This window comes from Triturus cristatus, chromosome 7 (assembly GCF_964204655.1).
Source record: "Triturus cristatus chromosome 7, aTriCri1.1, whole genome shotgun sequence".
Classification (NCBI taxonomy): Eukaryota; Metazoa; Chordata; class Amphibia; order Caudata; family Salamandridae; genus Triturus; species Triturus cristatus.
Genome location: NC_140590.1, coordinates 579,166,848 through 579,186,738, shown reverse-complemented (window position 1 = coordinate 579,186,738; position 19,891 = coordinate 579,166,848). Strand labels below are relative to the sequence as shown.

Below are 19,891 nucleotides of genomic sequence, written 5' to 3'. Positions count from 1 at the left end.
GGTCCAGAAACTAACCAGAATGATTTATATTATTCTCTTAATGTTAAAACGTGCATACCATCTACTTGCGATCTCCGCAGTTACTCTCCCGAGCTACTCTATAGGCAATGGTGGATATAAGCACAGGAAAAAAACCTGGCATATGGCCTTATTTAAGACTGGCCTTCTTTCCAGCAAAATAGTATACCATTCTCCCCTGCTGACTTACGTTTTCCGTCGGGCATTTGACCTCGTGAGACCCTGAGGAAGAGGCTTAAATGGCCTGAAGCAGTGATTATCAACCATTTGACTTCTGGGGATCCCCAATTAATCATTACTGGAACCCGGTACCTCCTGCCCCAGAATTATTTGAATATGAAGGTTAGAGCTTTTCTAAATTCAATTGAGGCCACTCATCATCCATACTATATTCTGTTTGATGCGCTTGCATTGCTCCCACTAAATCAATCTGAAGATACCAATTTAATTTTTAGACTCCAATTTCAAATTCTGTCAGATTTACAGTACATTTTAAAATTTTCAATTGTACATTTAGCTTCTTTATTAATATACACCTTATTCATTTGTTAATATTATTACATTTTCTATGTAGTTACTTCGCAAAGAGTTTATCCTTATTTGGCCTCTAACTACTACAGAAATGAACAAGACCATCCTCATCAAAATGAGCGGCAATATTGGTCCAATAAGAGAGTTATTACTTTTTCGGACACCTCGGGATCTGATACTGATAGTGGTCCTAGTTCCTTCGGGAACTATGGACAAAGAAGGACCATTTTTCAGGGCCCTAGAAGAAATGCTCGTTTTTTAGGCAACAGACAAGGCCAAATGAGAGGACGATACAGAAATCCAGAGAGGGGTTCTTACCAACAATCAGAGAATCCTCCCCAATTCCTGCAGACTCGCAGGAATCAATATTGGAGAGATTAGAACCTACATATGATACCAACATCGTACTAGATGTATCCACTAATAAAGCCGTAGTCCCTATCCCTTCTACCTCTAAGGAACTTACACCCAAGGGATTAGTCATTTCTGTGGATAGAGATACTGTTAAATATCCTCTAACAATTCCTGTTTTCAATCTCTCTAAAATTGAATTAGATACCTCTGCTCTCAAATTGTTATCCCGCGGACTTTCGTTTGTCCCCACCACCTATCTTGACCGATTCAAAGTAACAAGTGACATCCAGTCTTTTTTCCGTAAGATAAGACTCAAAAGATTCTTTGAAGACAGACCTATCCAAATTGATGAAAACAATACTGGGCTTCGGCCTAAATCTATCTTCACACCTTCCTTAGATCAGATCGGGGCTGAAATTGAGATCTTTGAGAAAGTGGTTAGTTCCAAAATACAAAAATTACTCACTTTTGTACCCAAACCAGAGTATAACTTAGACTACTCAGAGTATCAGTCCTTTAAATCACTGGCCAACAACCCTGAACTGACTATTAAGCCTGCGGACAAGGGAGGAGGTATTGTGGTCCTCGACAGCACTATGTACAAACAACAAATTCGAGCCATGCTCGACATTCCAGAACACTATATTAAATATAGGTCATATCCGGAACGAAGCATTAAAGCTCAGATTCAAAACATCACTCAGAGAGCCTTGGACAGAGGGTCTATATGTGAACAAGAGTATGATTATTTAAATACAGAGTTTCATCGAATACCCATCCTTTATGGGATTCCCAAAATACACAAAAACTTGACTCTACCTCCATTTAGGCCTATTGTATCTACCATTGGATCACTCACTGAGCCGCTCTCCAAATATCTAGATACTTTTCTCCAACCCCTGGCATCTAATCTACGGGGTTACATCAAGGATACAGGACATCTTATTAGTGAAATTGAGGGTATCCACTTTAACATTCATACTGACTTTTTGGTGTCTATGGACGTGGAAGCCCTCTATACCAATATTCCACTAATGGGAGCCCTGGAAGCGGTGAAACTAACCCTTACTAACAACAATGGCCCAGGTGATCGGTTATTCTTATTGGAATGCCTGGCTATTGTCCTAAAAGAAAACTATTTTGAATTTGAGGGTGAAATCTTTAAGCAGATACAAGGAGTAAGCATGGGCGCTGCCTGTGCGCCTAATGTAGCTAACATCTATATGGGACAATTTGAAACTATGTTCATATTCAATGAGATAGCCCCATTCAGTGAGAACATTCTAAGGTGGCATCGATTTATCGATGACATCTTTTTTATGTGGAGAGGCCCTAAAGAACAGTTAGATGAATTCATTCTTTGGATTAATCTCTGTGATATTCATCTCAAATTTAGCCCCAACATTAGCCAAAATAAAATTGAATTCCTTGATATCTGGATTGAAAATGTTGATGAAAAGATTGAGGTCAGCCTTTATACCAAACCCACAGCCAAAAATACTCTTCTTCAATACTCTAGTTCCCATCCTTGTAGTCAAAAAGATAACATCCCGTTCAGCCAATTCCTACGTCTTCGCAGGAATTGCACCACCATACAGAATTACGCTCTGCATGATGAACAACTTAAAGACAAGCTCTACAACAGAGGGTATCCGTATAAATTGATTAAAGATGCCTACAAAAGAGCCAAATACTACGACAGAGCAGTATTATTTCAGAACAAAGAAATTAAAGCTGAAGACAAATTGGTTTGTGTGACTACTCATTCTAACACAAATCATAAGATCAGACAAATTATCAACAGCGAATGGCATATTCTTAATTCAGACCACTGTAAAAAGACTCTCTCTAAGCCCATTTTTGCGTTTCGACACAATAAGAATTTGAGGAATACGTTAGTCAAATCTAAAGGATTTGTTAACAATTCATTCATCCAGAAATCCATCACAGGTACTAACCCTATTATGGGCACACATAAATGTGGCTGCTGTCATGCTTGCCAATTTGCCATAGTTACCGACAAACTAACGTGGGACAAAAAGATTTTTTCCTTCAAAGACATGACGAATTGCCGTACCCAACATGTAGTCTATCTTATCCTTTGCCCCTGTGGCAAAGGTTACGTGGGCGAAACTGGCAGGGAATTTCGAGTTCGATTTAGCGAACATAAGTCGGCTATTTCCAATCAGCGCCCTGGCGCCCCTCTGGTCTCACACTGGGTTGAAAAGAAACATACCATCCCTGACCTTCGTTGGATGATTTTGGAACATATTCATCCACCCAGGGACGGTAACATCGATGCATTTAGACGCAAAAGAGAAGTGTTCTGGATATTTGCTTTGCAAACTTATGAAAGGGGTCTGAATGAGCACCTCCCATGGGAAAATGCTATTATGTAAGCCCTTAATATCTCTGTGTAACATTTTTATGTGGCTGTAATTCCATCTGCTATCTGTGTATTAGCCTTAACAGGAATAGCTTTGAAACACACTCGCCAGTGTTACAAATACTTGTCAATTCTCATTCCACCTAGTTATCTTCGTGTGAGACATACAAATATTTGTTGTGAGCCTTAAAATAATATAAACTCTATTTCTTTATTGTTTATATTCTATGGTCTCATTTTAGTTACTTATGGTTATTAAATTTTATGCTTATTCCTCAGCCTAAATAGTTAATCTTATGTATTGTTTTGCTTTTTTCTAAAAAAGCATAGTTGTTTACGTGGCTTAATGTCTTTACAATAGGTATCATAATACATCCGCTCCAATATGGCCCCCAATACTCGGCATAGGTGCTGAGAAATGGACATGAGTCCTTTTTGTCCCTTTCCTATTTCGTTAATTCTAACCAGCAGCATCTATTGGACTCTCTATAGTCCTCTTTCTATGTTCGTAGAATATTTGCATAGCCGTCGTGTTATCCCCATTTAAGGAAGACGCCCAAATCGTTTCCGGTTATCATCTGAGTATTGACGCTGCTGGCTCCGTAGATTGTATGTACCCTTGATTTTAGGTAAGCGATTTTTTGGTCGTTAGTATTAAACTATCCTTTCTATGCAGTATAGCGGAGACACTCGTTATTAACTACTTGGTTTCCCTGTGTGTTTAACGTTGATATCCCTTTAGAAACTACGTCGATATCTGTTCGCAAAGGAGACACTTGGCTTTTCCGGTTTTACTTCAGGTCGGTCATGTTGCCGATTTTCTAGGCTGTACCTTGCCACCACTATCGGTAAGCGAACCCTTGGAACCAAATACCAAATTAGCCCTTCTCTGTTCTCTAACTTTGACAGATGGTATTTTCCGCACTCCTGCTTATATTATAAATATTTACCTCTTTGCAGAAACAGTTTGGTTGTCCGTCTAAAAATTATAATTGCTGTTTCTAACCTGTGGAAGCTCCGGAATATCTAAATAGTAGAACTTTAACTCTTCAGAAATGCACGGAAGCTAGCATTCACAGACCTCTAAGTGGCCATGTGTAAGTCTTTTAGCTTACTTTGTGATTTTTTATCACGTTGTATCTAGTGCAATATCAACTTAGTTAGTGACAGTTTGATTAATGTCCTTGTGTTATAGATGCTATTCTTCTGCTTTTTTAGAAATATCATTATCACGCATCTGACGAATGCTGATCGATTATTTCCACATAAGGAGTCTATACCCTGGAACATATGGACGGCATTCCCGTTTAAATATCATTGGGTCCCTGTGAGGTTATCTAGGATATTCATTCAGGTGAACGCGGTATTCTACTTCATTATGCTCTGAGCATGAATAAATATACTCTAAGGACTTTTGGGAATATATACCCCTGTATTTTCAGAGTTTATGACTAGTATTCCTATATAAGAGTATGCTAAGGGAGGTATAACTCAGTAAACCTAGTCTTGTTTACTAATCCCTAAAATCTGTTAGTGGATATAATTTTTGAACTTTCATATGTATCTGCCACCCTACTTTTTGGCCACTATATTCACCTAGTTTCGCCATATTGAGAGGTTCATTAGTGTCTTTAGGCCAAGACACTCTAAAAAGAACATTTCTTTATATAGCCAGTATGCTATATGATTGTATAATAGAGCATGTATTGTACCTTCTAGTATGGATAGGTTTTTAATTCTTACCAGTGGAATAGTGTTCATCCATCTTTTTTTACTTTTTTTACTTTCTATGTTTACATCTTTCTTAGATTCGCATACAATACTTGAATGAATATTACTATTAGTGTATTAAGTACTACTCAAATTAGTGACATATACAGCGAAAAATTCTTTCCAGTTATTCTTGAGTCTGTTTCACTTATCTCTTATTTCATTCTCCTTATAGCTGTATTAAGTAAATCGGTATTAGTTATCTCAGTCTGGATGCCTTTACTGAAAGAATAACGTTTCAAGTAGGTGGTCTATTTATTAAACTGGCGCACAGAGGTGATGGGCATTCTTACTATCTCTACAATCTTTTCTCATTTGCACCATTATCTCTATAATCTTTTCTCATTGGCACCATTTTTTCTTTGCTGTGCACTTTGAATTTCTTTGGTGTATCCTGAATAATTTCCCCTATCCCTGGGTCACCCTTTGTCCACCATGTGTTTATTCTTCTTATTCTTCTTGTATTCCAGCCTTATACCTTTATAAATACTTAGCATATGTACTTACCTCTATTTTTTGCCCACAGACTGACGGTTGTAAATTTTGAATCTTTGTCAACTCCCTCACCATTTGACAGTGGTCAGGAAAATGTGTTCAGTTCGTGTTGCCGCTTGAAAGACCTATCCTATACGCCCTGAGGAAGGAGCCTATATATAGTGTATAGCTCCGAAACGTGCGTTGGCGCTTGTCTTGGCGTCTGTTTATTGTTGTATTTTTATGATGTATTGTCTTTCTAAGAAAAATTGTATTGTACCACATGTTTTTTTTCCTTATTGCTGTTAGTCCTGTATGGTGTTTTGATGTTATTTATTTATGTCATTATGGTGTGTTGTGTTGTTGACATGATGATTTTTTCTAATTCTGATATCTAATATGTATTTTACTCAATTTATTTTCAATTCAAAATGGACAATTATTTGTCTCTCACAAAAAATGAAAAAATGTAATAAATGAATTAGTCATATTTTTTGTACACCTTGTCTGTGGGCATTATCTTATTCATATGGACGCACTGCCTTAAATTGAAGTATATAGGTGTAGGAAATCCTTGTTGTTGTTATATAGAATTTTTCCCTGATACTTTCCTCACACATCCTAATACTCAGGGTCCCTCTGCTGTAGCTTATAGTTACTTTGCAAACCACAGGGGCCCTCGGACCACAGGTTGGGAACCACTGGTCGGAAGCTTTGTATTGGCAGGGGAGGAATGTGTACAATTTACACGACTTGAACTGTGTGCTGCTTGGACACTTGCTAACAAATTAATTTTGAATAAAGACGTATTTTTATTTCAGTCGATATATTTTATATAATGCAAAATTCCTTTACAGTGTAAATTCTGTGTGGTTAGAGTACTTGAACCTTGGAGATATGTTGGCTTAAAAGGTTTGGTCTATTTCCACATTGATACAAATACACTTGCATTTCAGTAGCTGTAGGGCTTTAGTAGGAGAAGAAATTGTATACAATACATATATATTCACCTGAAAGCATTAGCATGACAGTACTAGCGCATAAATACTGTAAATATGTACAACTAATCGCATGATGGTGTGCGAAGCATGGTGAAAACCCCAAAGGAGGACTAAGGCGTATATTCACAAGGAAATAGTGCAGCGTGGCGGCACATTTTGCAGTGCCCTCCTGCGTCATTTAAAAAATGCAGGGATGCGCCATATTCACAAGAATACAGCGCACCCCTATGTTTTCCCTTGCGCTAAAAACAGCTGCCTACCGCCAAAAAGGGTGCCTGCATTGCAGGGAATTATCCCTGCAAGGCAGGCACCCTTGCACTATGGCACAAGGGTGTCTGTGTTGCAGGGAATGATTGATTATGTACAGGAAGAGATACCTTCCTGCACATAAACAATCTTTGAAGGCGATTTGCTTTCTTTGTGCGCTGGAGAATGCAGCACACAAAAAAAGAGCAAAAACAAGGAGAAATAAAAGTTTTTCTCCTTGTTGCGCTAATCTAGACGATTTTTGTTGAGTGGAGGGGTTAATGGTCCATAATTTACCAGTTCACCACCAACCACTGGTTTAGCTAAACCTTTTTTACTCTAACCTGGGAATCCACAAATAAAATGGGTATTTAGAGAACCCTGAGTTAGTTTTAACATTGTGTGATCTCTACTCTTCTATGTGTTTGTATACTTTCCCTCATCCTATTGCTCCACCTCATGCGTTGGTTTGTGCAGAAGTGTGTTTAGCAGCCCTATGATGAAGCATGCCACAAACCTCTGTGGGTGAGGGCAGTTTTTCTAACGGTATTTTTGCCTGTTTACCTCTAAAAAATCGTGACTTGTTACGCTCCTACTTCTCTTAGTGTGTGATGCGCTAATCTAATGCCTGCTTTTGCATGGCGTTAGTTTTTGGTGCTGCCTTAGATTTACACATCCTTGTAAATCTGTGGCAGCATCAAAAAGCAATAGGTGTTGCAGTGGAAGGACCAAAGCGCAACAGCCATTGCACGCCCCTTTCAAGAAGAAAACGGTGTGAAAGGGTACCATATTTACAAAGCGGAGTTAAGCCGTGTAATCCCCTTCTAGTATACCCCTAATGTCTGTCTTTTTCTGTGTTAAAAATATATACGGATAAGAAAACATTGTTTTGGGTTGTCTGCAGGGCTGGACTGGGAACAGCAACCAGGCCTGGCAGATTGCTGCTCGACCAGCCCTGGAAAGGGGAGGGGGGAGATGGGGGTGCTAGCAAGAAGCACGGCTGCCGCTTTTGTTACGAAATCGGCCGCCAGTGACAAAACTAGCCCCCACGGGCACAAAACCGGCCTCCACCCCTCCGGGCCACAGAGGAAATGCTGGGTGTGCACTTTGGCCAATCTGGCCCTGGTTGCCCGTATTTGTGTAACAAGCAAATAATAGGGAGCCTTAATCATAATCGCCATGAACCAAGGCCATGTCCGTAGGCTAGCTGTGCATTCTTTAAGCGACTTCACTTGAGACCATGCCTGAGACAATAGGGCTCATAACGCCAACATTGCTATGGATATAAACAAAAACGCACCTGCTTGGTCCTTGTAGGAGGACGATTTGCTGTGCGCTTGGCAGCCGCCCCCGGGGCTAGAATCCAACGTCTGGAGCATGTAGCTGTCATTTGGCAAAAAATGGGTGCGGCCTACAAACGGCTTTCTCACAGTCAGCAAGTTTTCCTCTTGTGCTCCTGTTTTAACATCCGAATTTGAAGCAAGTTCAGCCTACAAAACAAAACCAAATACTTATTTGCAGAGGAATAATTGGAAACAAACTATCTACTAAAATTAAATGGATGGTACAGGCATGAAGTTGCAACAGATACAAAATTAACAGAAACCAAAGAGGAATTGAATCAAGCAGCCACATGTTTCTCACGTCATTGCACAAACCACAGTACGCACAAAACAGACAGAAAAAAAGGATTTTCGGCAGCCTTTGTACCATGAATATTTCATCACATGAGAAAAAAACAGTAATGCGACAGTCATCATGCCTCAGGGACACACTTTGCTGGGGATATACCTGAAATTGACACATTGTCGGCTACCAGTACAGTTTCATATTAAACAAAATAAGACAGCAGATTGTGGTTGGTCAAGCGCACGCCTCCATGATAATGGATGTGCATAACGCTATTGCTAGCTTACAAGTACTCCAAACCAACAGGTCTTGTGCACTTCATGTTGTTTGGTGCCGACATGTAAAGGCCATGCTCGTCCTGCTACCCATTGATTACAATCAGATGCTACTCCAAAACACTGCACCTCCAGGCTTGCCTATGTTCAGTCGGCCAAGGGCACGGGGGTTGCTAATTTGGTGTTATGCAGTGCCTAATGTAATGGGTGGGCATGGAAATATGTTATGTTGGATTGCCATTTTGATCTAGTATTTCTGTTTCTGGTTTTTATGAAGACGTATACCCGGAAATCATATATACAAATGATCTGTTGTTTTGTATCTCCAATACAGCCTCCCTGTTAGAGATCTCCCTTAGACTGAAGCTCGCCTGAACCCTGGAGGAGGATGGCTGAACATCCACTGTTGTCAGAGTCGTGGCTTTTGACTAGTCTGAAAGTTAGAACTCTGCCTCTTATTGACAATGCCTCAATCCTGCTCAGGTAAAAAAAATATATATATACTCCTGTAATAGAGGAGTCAATTCCATGAATTAACAAAATTGTACGGAACGCTTTACTCGGAAAAACTAACATGGCTGCACAGTGAGTCATTCCTTGACTGGACTTGAAATGTAGGTCTTTGGGTCACCCATGCTACTAGAGGGACTCTACAGCTGATGAGGGATTTCAGTTGTATAGATAACTGAGTATTCGCAGTTGTTGCAATAACTGAGAGAGGATATTGTCGACTGCGAAAATGGGAATTCTTCCAGAACTAGGAACACAGCTGTCTCCCAAAGAGCCATATTCGATAGCAGTAAGCAAAGTTAAGCTTTACAAAATGAGGTATCTGCTAAAGCAGGCCCGCTTAAAGACAATGAGGCTTATTTACAAGCCCCTTGCGCCACCCCCACGTCACTTTTCCCATGTTAAAAATTACGCAAAAGTGGCGCAAGGGGCTTGTAAATAAGCCCCAATGAGTCTTTGTGATATAAAGTCCATTTGGATACATAATATATAGAGCTCTACACCTGCGTAGTAGGCAAGTTAAAAAGCAATGGAAATATATCATTCTTCTTCAAGCGAGGCACAGTCTTTCCAAGTGCAAGCCACACAGGAGCAGGTGCCCATAGATATTTTGGGGTAGATTTACAAGTCCCATGCGCCACTTTTGCGTCACTTTTAACATGGGAAAAATGATGCATAAGTGGCGCAAGGGGCTTGTAAATCTGCCACTTTGTGTACAGTGATAGCAGGGATCTAGGAAAGGTTTTACATTTGGGAAGGGAGCATTTGAACAGTCAAAATCTTCCAAATCCATGAAGCAAGGAGGCAAGCACATTTTGAGGTAGCTGGATCGCTAAAAACGAGGTGATACAGTGGTGGGGTGCGAGTAGAAAAGAGGGAAACTGAAAAGGCACAGCCAGTGCATTCATTCAGTTTTCGCAACAGAGAGCAATGATGGAAAATCCACAGAAGAGAAGAATAGCTAGAGGGGAGGTGTGTGCTCTATCAGGGGTAAAAGTAATAGTACTGCTTTGGAAAATGGTATGGATTTAAAGTTGTGGCACGAAATGTGATTGACGCTTGGGTTAAAAAAGACCCTGGACAATTGGTACGAGAAAAGTGCACACAAAAGATGGGGAGTTCCTACGGACTATAGGCATGCCGACTGAGATCTGCTTCTTGCAAGCGGAAGCAAAGAGGAGGGAAATACACGTCTCTCTGTTAAATACCCAGGTGAATGGGATATTCAACTTGCAGCAGCATTATTTCAAAAAGAGAAATGTGACGAAAGGAGCGTATAACTGTTCTTCGACTGAATGACACAGATATAAAGATAGAGGTGTGACACATGGAAGCTGGATCTTCCCTAGCATGAATTGTGTGGTAGCTTTACTTACAATAAATGCAAGTCCCAAAATAAAATCTACTTATTGATCAGTGTAATCTTTGAGCCAATTCTTTAGAGAACACACAACATGAGCAGACTGTGGGTGAGAGCTGGCTAGGTTGAATGGGTAAGGGACTGGTTCAAGGATAGGAAGCACAGAGAGTCCCCATTAACACCACCGGATGGAATCAGTTCTCGATATGTTCATAGGATCTGACTCTGGGGGACTCATAGGACATATGTGACAGAGCGATGAACCGGTAGTAAATGCCTACTGCAAATTGCACACATACATTTTGAAGCTGTAATTTCTATGAGGCAGTGGAAAAACGAGATGTTTAAACAAGCTGAAGTAATGTTCTATGAAGTAACATGGCAAATTAAATTAATTTGAACCCGAGGGCACAGACAGCCAGAGAAGTTGTAAAGTCATCAGGTAGAAAGTGGATGTTATTGACCAGCTTTCATCAAGAGGTCTGTGTCTATTTCTGGAAGCAATCTCCGTGGTAAAACAGTCTTTGGAGAAAGTTGTGAAACTGGTTAAGGAATGGTATTAAGCTAAGGTTTTGTAAGGAGCAACTCAAGAATTAAAACATTAGTAGAGCTGAGAGCAAGCATAAGGGATCTGATGGAAACATTCAGAGGTCTAAAGAGAATAAAAAACACTAAAGAGACTCTTTCTTTTCAGTCAATATTATACCCTAGAAGTTGTGCCATGAAGTAGAAGAGCGATCTTAAAATAAACCTTAGAACATTGTTTTCACAAATTGGGATGGGACAGCCTCCAACAGAAGTGACTGAGGCAAGAAAAGGAAAAGCCATAGAAGCCCAGAGACAGACAGAGACGTGACATAATTGACCTAATTGATGGTTGTGTTATTGATCGTACAATGTCTGTCCAAAAGCAAGCAAGTAAATGGAGATTACCCCATGTAATACAAGCATTACCTCTCGGTCTTTCTTAGTACTACCACTTTTTACCTAAATGAAGACATACTCAAGCCCAAAAACTGAAAGAGGACTAATGAAAACAAAAACACACCATACACAAAATCATATGCAACTCGAGTGGAACATTAGGTACACAACACTAATGCAAACGCAACAGGTATCAAACACTGGCAGCATCCACAACACACAGCCAAGACAGAACTATCAGAAACCATCATGCAGAAGTGCACTAGGAAATTAGAAGGTGAGCTCCTTGTGGTACCCCTCAAAATATCCAGAAAAAGCACCCCAGAGGACAATTCTCACAAGTCAGCAACACCCCTTGTAGTGAGTGTGCCCCCAAACAAAAGGAGGGATGGGAATCTTAATCACAGCATCAGCCTGAAGTATAGAGTTCAAGGTCAATAAGTGTGCAAGCTTTCAGCATATGCTTACTAACACCCAAAGTGGCAAACTGTGTGCCACATTGGTGGAACTCAGCAGTGTGTTACATATAAAGCAACCCTGCCATGCAAACATCTGTAAAGGAAAACTATCCTTACCGCTGGGAAGGACCACATCTTGGTCTAAAATTAAGGAGGACAAAACTTTGATCAAAAAGCAAGCACCAGCACACAATATCTATTATTCTGGAAGGACTCAAACAAAAGAAGGCATATGTACAAGAGAGCTGACATCATTGGGACACCTTAACAAAAACAGCACTTTAAAACAGAGAAGGGGTAAAGATATGTCTTGCGATGACTCAACAGGAGGAGCCTGAAAAAGTTTCAACACAAGCAACAAATGCCAGAAATGTAAAAATAAAGCCTCCTGCGGAGGGTTTATCAAGAGAAAACCTTTAAACAGGTGGATGCCAGAGCTTCAATTTGATCCAAATCATCTCAACGATCTCAAATATTAGCTGATGGAACTTTAAGCATGGAAAACAGCAAGCTCCAACTGGAAGCCATCCAAACTATCAAGTATTTTTGGAAAGGACAGGAAAGAGATTGCAGAGCATGAAAAGGCACCAATATTGGAAAGATATGCAATTATGGCTACACACCCTTCTGTGAAAGGTCTGTAGTAAGATTGAAAAGCCTCAGGAGCCACCCTACCCTCGAGACCTATCCTTTCAGTCTCCAGCTGGTGATGAGACAGGTCCAGGGATCTTGGGGGAAGAGGACCAACAGCCTAGCCCAGCAATCGTGGAAACCACATCCTCCAAAGCTCCACCAGCAGAACATCCACTAAATCCCTACAAAATATGGATAGAACCCTCTGCAAAAAAAGTAAAGAAGCAAAGGCCCAAAGAGGACTCCGAGCCACCGGATACAACTGAGCATTCATACCAGAGGCCATGGGGCCGAAGAATGAAAAGAAAGAGGAACCACTCAATTTGTTCTTGGAGGTGAACTAGATCCAAACAGACAGTTCTGAAGCTCTGGGAAACAACCTGGAAGACCCTCCTGGAAATGCATAAATAGGATTTTGGAAACATCTGACTCAGATGGTCCACTCTTGAGGTCACATTTCTCTTGATATGCCCTGCCAGAATTTCCAATCCGACCCTGGAGGTCAAAGTCCAGAGATCATGGATCTCACCCCTTTTTATGTTGATATAGGGCCCGATTCACAGAACTAACTTAAGACAAAATCCTAAACTTACTACCATTTTGGTATTCACAGAAGGCACTTACTCATTTTGGTATTCACAGAAGGCACTTACTCATTTCGGTATTCACAGAAGTTAGGAGTCCTAACTTTAGGACTCCTAAATGCCTTCTGTGAATACCGAAAGTCTTAAAGTTAGGATTTTTCTCAGTTTAGGAGTAGTAAAGTTAGGACTCCTAACTTTAGGACTCCTAAATGCCTTCTGTGAATACCGAAAGTCTGAAAGTTAGGATTTTTCTCAGTTTAGCCTAACTTTACTACTCCTAAACTGTGAAAAATCCTAACTTTAAGACTTTCGGTATTCACAGAAGGCATTTAGGAGTCCTAAAGTTAGTAGTCCTAACTTTACGACTCCTAAACTGAGAAAAATCCTAACTTTAAGACTTTCGGTAACTGAGAAAAATCCTAACTTTAAGACTTTCGGTAAGTTAGTTCTGTGAATTTGGCCCATAGTCCTTGGAATCAGTGTTTCTGTCTGCACCACAACATTCAAGGTAGGGTGAAGCATGGAGAAAGTTTGCAGCCCTCTTCTCAAAGGCTTCCAACTCCCTCCAGCTGGACAAATGACCACTGACCCTCAGAATCTAGAAACCTGACCTGAAGCCATCCATTCTCAGTACCAAAGGGAACACAGGTTGCAACTACATCCCCTAAATGAAACTTGGTATGTGTCTCACATACTGCCTTTAGCTACACCTATCTGGGAGGCAGAGCAGAAGCAGCCTTCAGTGAAGAAGAACAGTCACCTTTCTGGAAATACAGGTGAGGCAGTTGGATTTAGATCATGATACAGACTGGGAGCAAACCTTCTCCTCCATGCGCCCCTCAATTTGCAATGAGATTTCAGCATGGCAAAGCAGTAGAAAATGCACAAAACAATGCAAGTCTTGTCAGAGTACATTCACCTACCCGGCTGATCAGGATCTGATAAAGACCTCTGCCATCCCTGCAGTCTACACTACCAACCCAGAAATGCAACTATGCACGATTTTGATCGGGGAGCCACCTGATTTGCGGGTGATGGCGGAGCTACAACAATCTATCTTAACTTGGAGATAAGACCCCACTACCTCTCCCAGCACCATTCAGCGCCTTAGAGAAATCAGTATATGCTATTGCCCTCTTGCCCAGACAATAGACCCAGTGCTGTAGTTATGACTCCATCAGGAAGAACCCACTGTCGAATGGAAAGACAAAAGAAAGGAGTATGAGGTGGGCAGCTCTCAGAAAAAGCAATATAAATAACTCAAAAGAGGGGGGCATCGAAAAACATCTGATGACTGGCTAATTTCCTTATTTAGGTGATGAATTGTATGAGGGAGGAGAGGTTTTTTGGGGTTTGGCATTTCATTATGGAGTTGTTTGCCAATGGTATTTGGTTATTGTTTTTAAGAAACCATGTAATGAAATATTATATTTATCTACTCTCTGCAAAATGTACGGCTACTGCAATGTACCCACATTCATTCTTGGGAAATATAGTAGATTTAATAGTAGGAAGGCATTTGTGGTCTCTGTGTCAACACCCAATTTAGAATTTTATGGTTGTATAAGATACAGTTCCTATTATCTCTTGAGCAAAATGCCATGAAGCATGATGGGAAATATTATCACAGTTTAAGAAAAGCAGACCTAAAAATATTGTCACTAAGACACCAGCTTATCGTAATGGCATAAAACATCAAACATCCAAATGGACTATAACAAACGGAAACAGCATGTCCACAGATAGCAACGGATGTGATGATAGCTGAGAGAATAATTACACCAATACGACCGTAGAACAGCAAACAATGGTGACTGATTTCTAGACAGCAACTGAAACATTGTGTAGGCTAAATAGAGGCCATTATTAAATCAGGGCTCAAAATACTGACAGAGCTTTCTAGAGAAAGGCATTTAGTTATTTAACATGGTTTAGTCTAAGCTTGATTGAATTATACTAAAGCAAAATGTATTAAATGTATTAACTCAAAGTGTAGATAAGAGAAATTTGAAAGGTCTTTTGGCATAGATGTGACTGTAATGCTTCACAGTAACCCCAGAAGTTAAGCTGCCAACCTGCTTTCTTACAGGAAATTTTAAAACGTCTTCTGTCACATTAAAGGAGCTATTCGGCTTTTGATTAATTGCTTTCAGTTCTCACTGTCTGTGGGGCAGGACAGAATCAATAAAGGTTTTATGAGCATTCTATATAGTATTTTCACAAGCTAAATGGCCACCACCCTAATTATTCATCCCAAGACAAAGGTCTAGATGTGTAACAAGGGTGAAGTGCAACTATCACAGTGCCAATGTCCTCTTGAGTGTTCCGTAATGTTATCAGAACATGAATGCTGTAGATCTTCAACAAATTCCCTCAGTGCCTTGGGTTTAAAAACATACATTGTGTGCTGTTAACTTGCAAAACAACTAAGTATTTGACAAACAGTGCAGAGTGATGGCATAATGAGTACCTTGAGGGGAGCTAAGCAGTCACATCAAAAGCGGTAGGAGCCACATTCGGATTCACTGATCGAATAAAGAGCTATAGCAAAGCGGCCTTTATTGCCAATTACTGGTCCTCTCTTAAGCAACCTGGCTAGCACTTACTGCTATAGATCAAAATACTCTAAAGACAGCATGGTTCAACACAAATACTGATGATTCCGCAGGAATCATCTTCAGCAATTCCGAAACAGTATTGTGTGCTCTGGTTGAGTGGATCTCAGCTGGGCATCTATGCTGGGAAAAGGTCATATGTCTTACAAACCAGTCTCTGATGGTCTGGTTCTAGAGGAAATTGAGAATTTCCTAATTTTCATATTTGATTTAGCCATTCCCATCCCAGTTAATTTATTTGCTGTTTGTCTGTCCTAAATGTGACTAAGTTAGAAAACGTGCATCTTGGAGCTACTGGTTTTGTATCTGTCATTTTTTTTAGAGTGGAATGTCTTGGTGTCTGTTTTATCCAAGTCAGGAAGCAGAATGCTCCGAACAGGAAGGGTCATGTTTACTCAGATGTTAAATTGTAAAAAAGTAGATCCAAATGCCTTCGATTTTTAGATCGAGCCTAGACAGTGCTTGCTCTGTCTGGAAGATCTGTTGTATTTACTTTGTGTGGGCTTTGAAGCATTGTCCCAGGACTTGTCTGCTTCCGCTTTTGCTTAGGGACTACTTTTCTAGCAACTGCCTCTATTTAACTGTCTTGATAGAAAACGACCAGCAGAGGTGACTAAAATACCAGCATTGCTTTCTGCTTATGGACTTTCTTTTTATATTTTTCTAGCAACTGCCTCTAATTAACTGTCTTGATAGAAAACGAACAACAGAGGTCAGTAAAATACCAGAATCACTTTGCCCAGGATAATGTGCTTCATAGCTAAAACCTTTTAATGTCCCAAAGGCGAGACCAATTGCATTGCAAGTGCCTGTTTCATTACTGCTATGTTGCCATTGGTGAGAAACATATATAGCTTTTCTTTAATAATGAATCTATAGATTAGAAGGAATGAAGAATTTAAAAAGCATGGTTAAATGGTATAGGTTCAACCAACGTCACTCGTAAGCATACTTCCATGACAGCCAACTAGGAAGTGCAGTATTTTGAACCCTGAAGACCTCGAAGTACACAGAGATCATCGTATATACATTGCTTTCCAGAGCACTAAGTAAGACTGTGTTAGAATCATCGGGCAAAGAGTCATCCGTCAGAGCTAAGGAGCAGGATTTTTCAGACAGTATATCTGACGTGAGAGATAGAGCATCCATTTCCGCTAGAGGGACCTAAACAAGGGAAAAATGATTAAGGATAAGAAAAGCAGTAACACAGCAGTACAAAACAATCAACCGCAACAGGAGATAGAAAAAAACAAATATTAAAGAGAGCGAGTGACCGAGCGAGAAAGAATGTCAAAAGTAGAGAGAGAGAGAGCGGGAAAATGAACATGACATAGAGCAACGAAGAGAAAGAGAGGGATGGGGAGAAAGTGAGACAGACAAAAAGCAAGAAGGAGGGAAATCAAGAAAGAGTGTGATGCTGAAATACAGAGAAAAACAACAGAGAGACATAAAGAGAGAATAAGCAAACAAAGAGAATGTGAGTTACATAGAGAGAGTGAAAGAGTGAGGAAGGGAAAGAGTAAGAGAAAGAAAGAAAGGAAAATAGACCGGGAGTAACAAAAAGAGGCAAAGAAACAGAACAAAAAAGTAAGAGAAAAATCAAGCGAGACCAAGAGAAAGTAAGAAGAGACACAAAGAGCAATTGAGAGCGAGAATGTGAGAGGCAGACACAGAATGCCAGAGGAAGACACAGACACATATGATTTAAGAGAGACAGCCACAGACAGAAAGACAGAGTGATTAACAGAAAAAAACAGAAAAGAGCAAGGCACAGAGGGAGAGCAAGATAGCAGAAAAGGGATAGAACAGGAAAAAGTGAGGCACAGTAAGCAAAAGTGAGAGAGTAATCCAGAAAGAAGAGCGACAGAGAGAAAAGGTGAAAGAGAGAGAACGAGAAAAGAATGGTACCCCTAAAGAAAGTCAGAGGCGGAAGGAAAGAGACAGAAAACAGAGATAGATAGAGAGAGGAACATTACATGGTACATGGGCTCAAAGATTAGCTTCCAAGTGTACTCACTCACCATTATGAGCAAGAAACACAAATAGTGAACATAGGCAGCTATTATACTTGTAATTTAGGCACTTTTTCAAATGCACTCAAATATAAGACATAATTCACAATGTTGTCATCGTGGCCAGGGTGTGCGGTGAACACAGCGTATTGACAACATATACAACAATGAAACTTAACAACAAGGAACCCTCGTTTTTATTACAAAAATGTCGAAGTAAAATAATTATAATAAACTTCAACATTTGTATTCAACTTTAAACTGAAAGAAATCTTTTATTATCTTTACGAATTTAGGGGCTTCAAGAACCCGCTTGCAATGTGGCAGAGTAGGAACATGATTATTTTCCCTCTCTGACATATTTACACGTTTGCAGTATTACTGGGAGATGTAACAGTAATACTGCACACATGCCGGCAATTACCACAAATACCTGTGGCAACCTTTTACTGGCAGAGTGGGAATGTCTGGGTTTGTTGCTGATTTTTGTTAGGGGTATACTCGAGATAGCTTAGTAATGGTCATTACATCTATATTTATTTGTAAATTAATGATCAAGGAATTAATATTATTTTCCTCTGGGGTAACGGCGTGCTGACCCTGCCATTTAATGATATCCCGCTCTTTGAAAGAAAGCTATGGTTCAGTTAGTGTCCTCAAAAAGTGTTTGATCTTGGCTTTTGAGCTGGGAGACAGTCATAAAAACAAAACGAAATGGTAACGAAGGTAATTGATTCCTATAATTAAACACACATCTAGCAACACTTCGGCACTCATTACGAGTGGCCTGCAAATTCTGAAAACAGCCGACATCTCTGTGTGAAACCCCGGAGGAAAACATGCAGGAAACGGTGTCTAACACGGGGCACCGTCGGAAGCAACAATGACCGAGGGAGCGGGAAATTAGTTGCGCCCATTTTAAACTGATCAAAGTGGGATAGCCCGCAATCAAGAGGAAAAAAAATGGAAAGAAAAATAGAAAAAAGAAGAAAGGACTCAGGGTACTAATATAGAATAAGGTTATTTCATCGAGTGGACTCAAAATTACTTGAGTGTCCGAGAAAATAATGGGCATAAATAAATATGCTTATAATAATACTGTTAAGGACAATAAAAAATAAGAAAGAATAGAGGAAAGGAAAAATCAGCTGAACAAAGCAAATCACGAATATAAAATTAGACACCCCCTAAAAGAAGTAACTCATTTCACAATAAGCCGATGAGCACAGAGTCACACTGATTGTACTCACAATAAACAAGCATTTGCAATGCAATTGCTATCGCATTACTGAAAGTTTGAGCTATTGGCATTGCAAATAATAATGCAACGCCAATAGCTCAAACTTTCAGTAATGCGAGACCAATTGCATTGCAAGTGCTTGTTTTAAAAGGTTACGTGGCTTGAATGGCTCAAGAGATCGCAGCAAGGGAAATGGTCAAGAATGGAGGAGGAGTGGGGTGATGAGGGTCGGGCAGGACAGCAAGTTCTATCATCAATTATTGGGGTTGGGAGCAGAACAACCTGCAGTGCGCGCTCTTAAAGGCAATGCTTTGCTTTTCCAATGTGAAATAAATGAAAATAAAAGCAGCGAAGTTAAAGGCGCGCTTAAAGTGAATGCTAGCTGTTAGATCTGGGGGTCTCTAGTTGGCAGAGGTATACACCTTAGACCAGATAGGGACCCTTGCTTCTAGTCAGGGTACAGGGACACACACGGTAGATAACCCCTGCTCACCCTCTAGGTAGCTTGGCTCGAGCAGACAGGCTTATCCCCAAGGCAATGTGTAAGGTATTTGCACGTAGACACCACAATGATCCCCCCTCCGCACACCACAAACTTAGACCACACAGGTGAGTTATATCAAAAATAATATATCTTTATCTAGTTTCCGCAGTTGAAATCAAGCATCACAGGTTTACACTATATTCGCTTTCTTGGTTGGCCGGGATCGTAAGTCGATAGTCTCTAGTCTCTTGCGTGATTCGATACTCACTGAGAATGAATCAGTTCGTAGGCTCTTGTTGTTTAGGCAGCTACATTGCTCCGTCGGCGTCACTGCGCTCGTTGTACAAAGCGCTCCTCTGGCTGTTCGGTGCAAGGTTTCCACAACTC

The 19,891-nt window shown here is 40.3% G+C and overlaps 1 protein-coding gene across 9 annotated transcripts in view; it reads right to left on the bottom strand.

Moving 5' to 3' along the window:
• CACNA1G (calcium voltage-gated channel subunit alpha1 G) overlaps positions 1-19,891 on the bottom strand; it is an 807,943-nt gene that overhangs the window by 23,879 nt on the left and 764,173 nt on the right. For 6 of the 9 annotated variants that reach the window (XM_085617140.1, XM_085617139.1, XM_085617141.1 and 3 more), the window contains 2 exons: positions 16,798-16,932; positions 8,081-8,270 (listed from right to left, as the gene is read on the bottom strand). In XM_085617140.1, coding sequence (XP_085473266.1) covers positions 8,081-8,270; positions 16,798-16,932 — 325 coding nt within the window. The remainder of the gene's footprint in view (positions 1-8,080; positions 8,271-16,797; positions 16,933-19,891) is intronic. The other 3 variants (XM_085617142.1, XM_085617143.1, XM_085617144.1) reach the window with 1 other exon arrangement.